The sequence below is a fragment of the Hyaena hyaena genome, unplaced genomic scaffold (assembly GCF_003009895.1).
Source record: "Hyaena hyaena isolate Hyena2069 unplaced genomic scaffold, ASM300989v1 scaffold_707, whole genome shotgun sequence".
Lineage (NCBI taxonomy): Eukaryota > Metazoa > Chordata > Mammalia > Carnivora > Hyaenidae > Hyaena > Hyaena hyaena.
The window spans coordinates 108143-116952 of record NW_024081342.1 but is presented as its reverse complement, the minus strand read 5'-3'; the positions used below and the strand labels follow the sequence as shown (position 1 = coordinate 116952).

Here is an 8810-nt window from a genome sequence, read left to right as displayed (position 1 = left end):
CCCCACATCCATCAGTCCTCAGTTTTTGTCAGCATTCAAGAGTCTCTCATGGTTTGCCTCTCTCCCTCTCCCCTACCACTTCCGCCCTTCTTCTCCCCCTTGTTCCTCCATCAAGTTCCTCCTAATCCTCCTATACGTGCAAACATATGATATTTGTCCTTCTCTGCCTGACTTATTTCGCTCAGCATAACACCCTCAAGGTCCATCCATGTTGCTACACATGGCCAGATTTCATTGTTTCTCATTGCCATGTAGTATTCCATGGTATAGATAAATCACATCTTCTTGATCCATTCATCTGTTGATGGACACTTAGGCTCTTTCCATGTTTTAGCTATTGTGGAGAGTGCTGCTATGAACATTGTGGTACATGTGCTCCTATGCCTCAGCATTTCTATATCCCTTGGGTAAATTCCTAGCAGTGTTATTGCTGGGTCCTAGGGGAGTTCTATTGTTAATTTTTTGAGAAACCTCCACACTGTTTTCCAGAGGGGCTGCACCACTTTACATTCCCACCAACAGTGTAGGAGGGTGCCCGTTTCTCCACATCCTTGCCAGCATCCTTTAAGAACCATTTTAAATTGGTCCCTGAGACCCCAGATGAAGACTCCTACCTCTATGCTCTCAATAACATTTTGTTTACACCAATATATCTATAACGCATATCATCTGAGATCATAATTATTTTGTCTGTCCTCCTCATTTAATCATGAGCTTCACAAGGATAAGAACCGTAGTATGGTCACCTAAATCATCCCAGGACATGGAACATTTTAGAAGCTCAATAAAATAAATGAATGCATAGAAAAACATGGAGGCTGAGCATGATTGGCAAATGTCCTGCAATGTACTGAGGAGAAGAATGAGAAAAGCAGAGCAAGAGATTCTGTTTACTGGATATTGGAGACTGGATTGTTTCCCAGTCCAAAGGCAAAGACTCAAACTGAATGATACCTAGCCAATTCTCTGAAGCCTAACAGGACTGGAAGTTAAATAAATATTTAAGCTTTCAAAAGCTTCCAGGTATTTATATAACAACAGTTTATAAGCATTGAAAGTTTCTCCTATGTTGAATGTTGTGTTAAATTCATTACATGCAATACATAATTTGATGTTGATAAGTCTTTTACATCAGATTTTCTATTTCAAGGAAACCTTTCCTATTTTCAGGAAACTGAGGCTTGAATCACTGGCCCAAAGTTATTGAGCCACTATGTGGTGGAACCATGATATGAACCTCGACAACCTGAGACCAGAACCCACATTCTTAAGGAGCCTTAGTCCAGTAATCTAGTCCAACCCCCTAATTCTATAGAACCTGAAGCCCAGAAGCTAAGAGACTTGCTGAAAAAGAAAAAAGAAAAAAGCTTTTAACATTAAGCTTGATAGGGAAGTTATGTTTGGATATTTCTTTTCCTGCCAGATGTATTGGGTTTATTATCATCCCAAGTACTTAAAGTACTGTTTACATTGATGCCACACATGTATTCTGTGACTTAAAAAGTTATCATATACCAAAAATACATAATTTCTTCTTATAAAATTACTTTGTGCTGAATACACTCATTTCTCTAGATAGTCTCACTCATCAACCACTGTATGTTGATCTGTGAGCTACCCTGTGTAATTGAATCTACAACAAAGTCTAGCTCCTTGCTCTGACAAAATTCTTAACGATTATTCTGTAACTTCTCTGCCTGTAGACATGTAAAACCATGGACTCACCTACACAAATTTTCATTCTCATTAAATAAGTACAAACAGGAAATAATGTGAGAATTTTGTCTTAGACCTAGATAGTACAAAATAAACACAACTTTTATTGTGAGTGAACTAAAGATTTTGTTGTTGTTTTCCATGAATGGATTTTTTTTTGGTGATGAGCCCTAGGAAAATATAAATGTTGGCTGCAAAAAGTTTGATTTCTCAAATGTAAAATAGCTATATTTAAATCTTTAATTGCTTGTTAAAAGTGCCATGCCTATGTCAACACAGCTGAAACAAAAGCTACTATCAGAACTAGTGGTTGACAGAACCAAAATTCTTGATTCTGTCACCCTCCCTAAAGTCAACCTGATTTTTCTTAGCATTGCCTCAAGCAAAGTAGAAACAGCCACCAATACATTATATGTGACCCAGAAGAGGTCCATATCCCCAACATTTGACTGTCTTTAAACTTGGAAATCTTTGTCTGTTTTGATCAACTTTATGGGCTTAAAGTAATGGAAAAAAAATCATGTTTTAATTAACAACTTTCATTTGTGTTATATATTTTCTAAATACTTAAGTTCTACTTTCCAAAACATAGTTTTGAATTTTTTTTTTAATTTTTAATGTTTATTTTTTAGAGAGAGTGAGCAAGCAAGGGACAGATAGGGAGACACTGAAGCAAACTGAAGGCTCAGAGGGCTCTGAACCATCATCACAGAGCCTAGTGTAAGGCTTGAACTCATGAACTGCAAGATCATGACCTGAGCTGAAGTCAGATGCTTTACTACCTAAGCCACCCAGTCACCCCTAGCTTTGAATTTTCATAAGAAGGCTTCAAATGCCAAAGGTCATATTTTACTTAGGATGACCAAAAAGTGTCATTTGAAAGGCTCAATTTATTAGAATAGCAATTGCATAGACAACCCTTTAATGAGTAAATGTGGTCCTTTCCTTGAGTATTAAAGGCTACAGGTGATTTTTAATTTACAAAGTTTAATAAATCCTTTTGCATATAAAATTCCTATCCTTAAGCTAGGAAGGTAGTAAAAGTTGTGTGTTTTGCTCAGTTTATAACTATGAATATTGAGGCCAATTTTTAAGTCAAACAAGTTTATGTACCTTACAGTGAGCAAAACAAAATGAGAATCAGGTCCTTTCTACATACCTACATTCTGTTTTTACCAAGAAATGGGAATATGCTGCTAGCAATTTAAAAACTATAATATTCCACTTCATCTGAGGGGGTTGCTAACACCAATGGGAAGTTAGGAAACCCACTGTGTTAACTGTGGATGAAAAAAACAAGGCACTCAAGATCTTACATGAGAATAATAGGTATTCCTAGAAAGAAGAGAAAAAGACAAAGATATGATTAAACTATGGGGAGAAAAATAACCTTGAAAATTAAAAAACAAAACCCTCAGGTTTACAGATTAAAATGGCTCACCCAGTCCCAAGCAAAGCTAATGAAAATACTCAGAGCTAGGCATGTCCTGGCAACATTCCTGAATTCCAATATTGAAATACATAGCTTACAAGATCCTAAAGAACTTTTTAAAGTTACTTACAAATGAGTGAGAATCAGAGTAGCATGGAACCGTTCACCCGCAACCCTAGAATCCAGCAGACAGTGGATGGGCATCCACAGACAATTGAGAGAAAAGGCTTCAGTCCAGGAATCCTATTCCCAGAAAAGATATTGGTCACCCATGAGAGTTGAAGAAAGACTTCTTTACCTGTGCTGGAATTCAGAATTCAGGGTATCTGCAGAAAATGACAGAAGTCTTCTAATCACGGTATCAGAACAGAGATCATGAGACAAGAGCAGATGGCAAGAGGGATGCTGGCACTGAAAATAGGTGAAGGAAGTGTGAAGAAGGGATCCTTAAAACAGACAAGATACTGTAAGAGGAAACCTAGCAATGGTCTGCCCAAGATTGGGGCAGGGGTGCAGTAATAGGACAGCGAGAGAGTGGGACGGGAAGAACCTTCAGAAGTTCTCATGTCAGTGGAGTCAGCACATCAGGCAAGGCCGTTGGCATTATTTATTTTAATCCAATAATAAATAAATAGACATTCAAGATACTCTGAACATAATGACTTACTCAGTTAAGAACCATAGTGAACCTTCCAAATTACAGAAGCAAAGAGGGAAGTTAAAAGAAGCCTAGTCAAAGGAATACAACAGCAAAGGAAAAGAAATAAGAAATAAAGATGACAGCAAAGGGATAAAATCAAGGGTACCGGATTTTCAGGTTCATCACACTGAATGGGAATGGCCTGAATTCATTAGCGGGGAAAAAGTCAACTATCTGGATTTTTAAAAATCCAACATGACTACTTGAGGGGGTTGTGGGAGGGGCTGAAGCTCAGCTCAGATCAGCAGGCTTCTCTCCTGAGCTCAGGGGAGGAGCCTGTCTGCAGGCAGCAAAGGGCTGCTTTTCCTGAGGTGATGGAATTCAGGAATCACAGACTGGATCCCTCAGAAACAAAAGGCTCAACATGCACCTGAGGGTTATCCTCCCAGCCTCCTCCCAGAACACATAGTGAGATGTGAACATTTATTAAGCACCACCTGACTTCTATCATTCTCACTCAGGCACAGCTTCCACACTGCTTTCAGAGAGGTCTTTCTAAAATCAGAATTCATAAGGTCCTCCACATGGTTCTCACTGCCCATAAGGTGTAGAAAGAGGTTCTTGCAATCCCAGGTAGAGTCACATTTTTTCCAGATCATTTTACAACGAGGAGTTTCCTATTATTCCAGAATCACTAAAAGAAGATGACTTTGTTAAATTTTACACTGAAATCAACAGTTACAACTAGAAATCACCAGTGCACCTGGGTGGTTCAGTCAGTTGAGCATCTGACTTTGGCTCTTGTGATGATCTTGCAGTTCATGGGTTTAAGCCTTGTGTCATACTCTGTGCTAACAGCTCAGAGCCTGGAGCCTGTTTTGGATTCTGTGCCTCCCTCTCTCTCTGCCCCTTCCCCTGTTTGCACTCTGTCTCTCTGTCTCTGTCTCTCTCTCTCTCAAAAATAAACATTTTAAAAAGACAAGAAATCACCAAGATTTCCAACCTATTAACTCACCAGCCAAATGCAAAACTGATGAGAATTTCTCTCCTTTTAAAACTTATGTTATAGCTCTTGCTACTTCACAGTAAAGAATGTGAATTCTGGAGTCAGGCATATTTGGTGTTCTCATCTTGATTCTGCCACTAATTACTATGTTAACAGATCACTCAGCCTTTCCTGGTCTGGGGTTCTTCAAACATCAACTGAAGATAAGAATACTTATTTACCTTTTTGTGGGATGAGAAAGCCTACTTAGTTGGGAGGATTAAAAATGTGCCAAAGGAAGAGACCTGCACGTGGTTGGTGTACTTCACTTAGGCTCTTAAGAACGGTTACGTGGGGGCCGCCTGGGTGGCTTAGTCGGTTAATCGTCCGACTTTCGCTTAGGTCATGATCTCGCGGTTGGTGGGTTCGAGCCCCTCGTCGGGCTCTGCGCTGACTGCCAGCTCAGAGCCTGGAGCCTGTTTCAGTCTGTGACTCCCTCTCTCTCTGACCCTCCCCTGCTCACGCTGTCTCTCTCTCTCTCCTATAAATAAAACATTAAAAAAAAAAAAGAATGGTTAGGTGGTAGATGTATGCATCGTGATGGTATTTTGAACATGGAGACTGTTAGCAACTTACGATCTCCATTTACTCATTCATACTTCAGTTTTGCCACCTGTCAAACCAAAATATGGCTTGCCATGTGGCATAGTGTTCTATGTGGTAAGAGTGAACTTTGGTGTTATTCCATGAGAATCTAAGATGAACATTATTCTAGAAGCACAATTTCTTTATCAGCTTAGTCTAACAACTTGAAATAATTCTGCCAAGGCTGGATCCATCCTTCCACAGAAATAACATGATTATTAATTCAAGTATCAAGCTGGTAATAAGCACATTATCAACAACTGTAAGTGCCCAAATGGGTTTAACATACTGGGATGCCTTCTGGCAGTACAAACCCTTCAATGACTTGCACCAGTGTTCTTGGAAAAAAATCCAAAATTCTTTAAACGGCCCATACAGTCTGAATGGTCTGCTCTCTGCTCTCCTTTCCAGCATCATCTTGTACCATCCCAAACCCCTCTCCTTCAGGCACATCTACCTTCTTCCAGTTCCCTGACCTTACTTCATTTCCTCTTGCCACAGGTTCTTTGCATTTCTCTTCCTGGTATGGAATCTTCTTCCTCACTCTCATACCATCCCCCCCTTTTTTCCTCTTTATCCTTCCAACCTTAATTCAAGTGCCACTTCCACAAAAGACTTGGGTGAATACCACTTCCAAACCCCACCTCCATATCTACTCAGTCTAGAGAGAATTCTTTGTGACATCCTCTGAGTTCTGGCTATAATGATTATTAATTCATGGGATTATTTGATTAATGTCTCTCTCCCAGTGTGTCTGTGCCATTTAATTAGCACGATGAGAGTGGTGACTGATATGGTTTTGCTCATCTTTGTTCACACAGCAGCCTGCACAGTACCTTCTGCCTGGGAAGTGCTTGACGCTGCATGAATGAATGGATGAGTGAATGAATGAATAAATAAATATCCATTCCAAAGCTATTCGTTTGTTGTTCATGCTGCTAAAATATTTCACTGGGTTGTAGAAAAGGCATAAACAAGCAAGTAGTCCCAAGCTGGCTTCAGAACTTGTAAGTAGACTCTAATTGTTCCCTCTTCAGTCCTCCTTACATAAGAGCATTTGAGCCACCTTGAACTTCCACAAGATGAAGCATTTGACCAGCCTGCTTTTGCTTTTTAGTTTTTTAGAGAGAAAAGTAAATTGTTTCCTTGTACCACTGCAAAACTTATGTCTAGACAAGATTATACCTACCAAATTTCTGCTTTCACTTTTAGTGTTAATAGAACTTTCCGATTTAATATAATTTCACTTTGCTTTTGCCAACCTCAAGAACATGGATCAGAGTGAAAGATAAAAGTATTACAAAAATGTACCAAGAAAAAGCAGCAGAAATGTGTTTATTAATTTTGTTGTTGGTAGCATTATTTAAATCATTCAAATAGTCTGATATTTAAATCGTTCAAATAGACCATCTAAGAGAGAGAATTGAGGACTTTAAAAGGGTGGTTTGTTTTTCTTTAATGTCTCCAGCAACTAGAGAGTCTTTTTACATCACCCACTACTCCTTGGCCTTTTAGAGGGATCCTGACACTTAATGTCAAAAAAAAAAAAAAATCCTCCGTGGCAGCCTGCGGCATATCTGACACCAGATCACCCAGATAAGATTAAAATCAAAATCCTTTTTTTCAAAGCCCTTCCATTTTATTTTCTCCTTCAAAAAGAATTCCCAGTCCAAATGCCAAGACTATTTTATTTTCATTCAGTTGACACGTCATTTTGCCTTTTATCTTTCTCTGAGAACAGTAAGCCACTCTTCTACTTATCCCCTTGCAGGTAACTCCAAGCAGGTAGTTTAAAATTTTAGTGGTCTGATGAAACATTTTTCTTCATCTTAAAACACAATATCAAAGGAAGCAGTACAAACTCCACACTATCAGCAGCTGCTCAGCAACAAACGCCCTGAACCAAGCGCTTGGGGCTCTTCTGCAATTGTTGCTACTTTCAAAACAAAAACAACACAAAACAAAACAAAACAAAAAAACACAAAAAAAACAAACAAAAACCCCTTGTATTTGGTGCCTGACTTTTCCTACCTTTGGTTTCTGTTAATGTTCATTTGAATTATAACTTAATAAGAAATATAAAATGGGCCACGTACCTGTTAGGACTTCAACTTGTAAGCAGAAGAGAAGGAAATAGCAGAGGTCTAACTTCATGTTTGCCAGAAACAGATACAATCCTCTCCAGTGTTCAAAGCTGACAGTGAATTCATGTTCTCAACTGTTTTCTATTTGCTGGAAAGGAAGTGGGTTTTGTGAGGGTTTATGTAGTGTCACACTTACCATCAAGGCAAGGAGGTGTTTCTCGATTGATGTCAATGGCTATCCGAGAGGCATTACTGCTTAGGGGGTTCAGCTTAATCCATGGATTGCCGATAACTTTGAAAACAGACAAAAGCTTTACTCTCACTCTGGTTCCAATAAAGCCAGAGACAGTGACCATGCTTATTCTCAGAACCACCCTACTCCACTGATCAATAGTTATTAAGGATAACAGGCTCTAAAAATAACTGTGTGATAAATAACCTATTTTTTGACACCTTTCTGTCTTGTGTTATTTGCTCCAGAGATAGAAAGCCTTTGAAACAGGACAGAAACTAAAGGAAATGATTACAGAAATTGAAATGAAGGTATAGCTGGAAGAGGAGCAACAGAAGAGTCTGACAAATATTTCTGTCTCATTCACTGTAGATTATAATTTCCCAAATGACAAAGCACATTTTAATCCAACTTAAACCCTGCTCTGCATATTACAGCAGGCTGTAGAAACCAGGAATTCTGAACTGATAGCCCCAAATGAAAGCAAGAAAGTTGAAAAGCCCACCCCTGGTCTCTCCATCCCTGTGGGGAGATAGAACAGACAATAACAATAATATAAATAAGGAGATTTGTATGTATGTACAAACGTATGTGTTTACATGGAATATTCCTCTTGACACAAAATAGATATATAACTAAATGTGAAATAATATATACTTAATATATACAAAAATACAGAATATGACCAATATCATATTAATCTGGATTATTTATGTATGTGTGTTTATATTATGTGTTTTTTAATGTTTATTTACTTATTTTTGAGAGACAGAAAGCAGGAGAAAGGGGCAGAAGGAAAAAGAGAATCCCAACAGTGCAGAGCCTGATGCAGGGCTTGCTCTCATGAACCATGAGATCATGACCTGAGCCAAAATCCAAAGTTGGATGCTTAACTAACTGAGTCACCCAGGTGCCCCTATATTATGTTTTATACGGGTATTAATTCATTTAATCATCCTAATCATTCTGTGAGATGGGGACTACTAATTTCCCGTTTTTACAGATGAGAAAAACTGAGACACAGAGTTGTGAAGTACTGGCACAAGTCAAATAGGAAGTGGCAGTGCTAGGATTTG

The 8810-nt window shown here is 38.7% G+C and overlaps 1 protein-coding gene across 1 annotated transcript in view; it reads right to left on the bottom strand.

Moving 5' to 3' along the window:
- The window catches only part of ICOS (inducible T cell costimulator), a 23165-nt gene extending 15537 nt beyond the window's left edge, over positions 1-7628 (bottom strand). Inside the window, exon 1 of the mRNA XM_039217703.1 lies at positions 7515-7628. Coding sequence (XP_039073634.1) covers positions 7515-7572 — 58 coding nt within the window. The 5' untranslated portion in view covers positions 7573-7628. The remainder of the gene's footprint in view (positions 1-7514) is intronic.
- Between the last annotated feature and the right edge of the window lie 1182 nt (positions 7629-8810).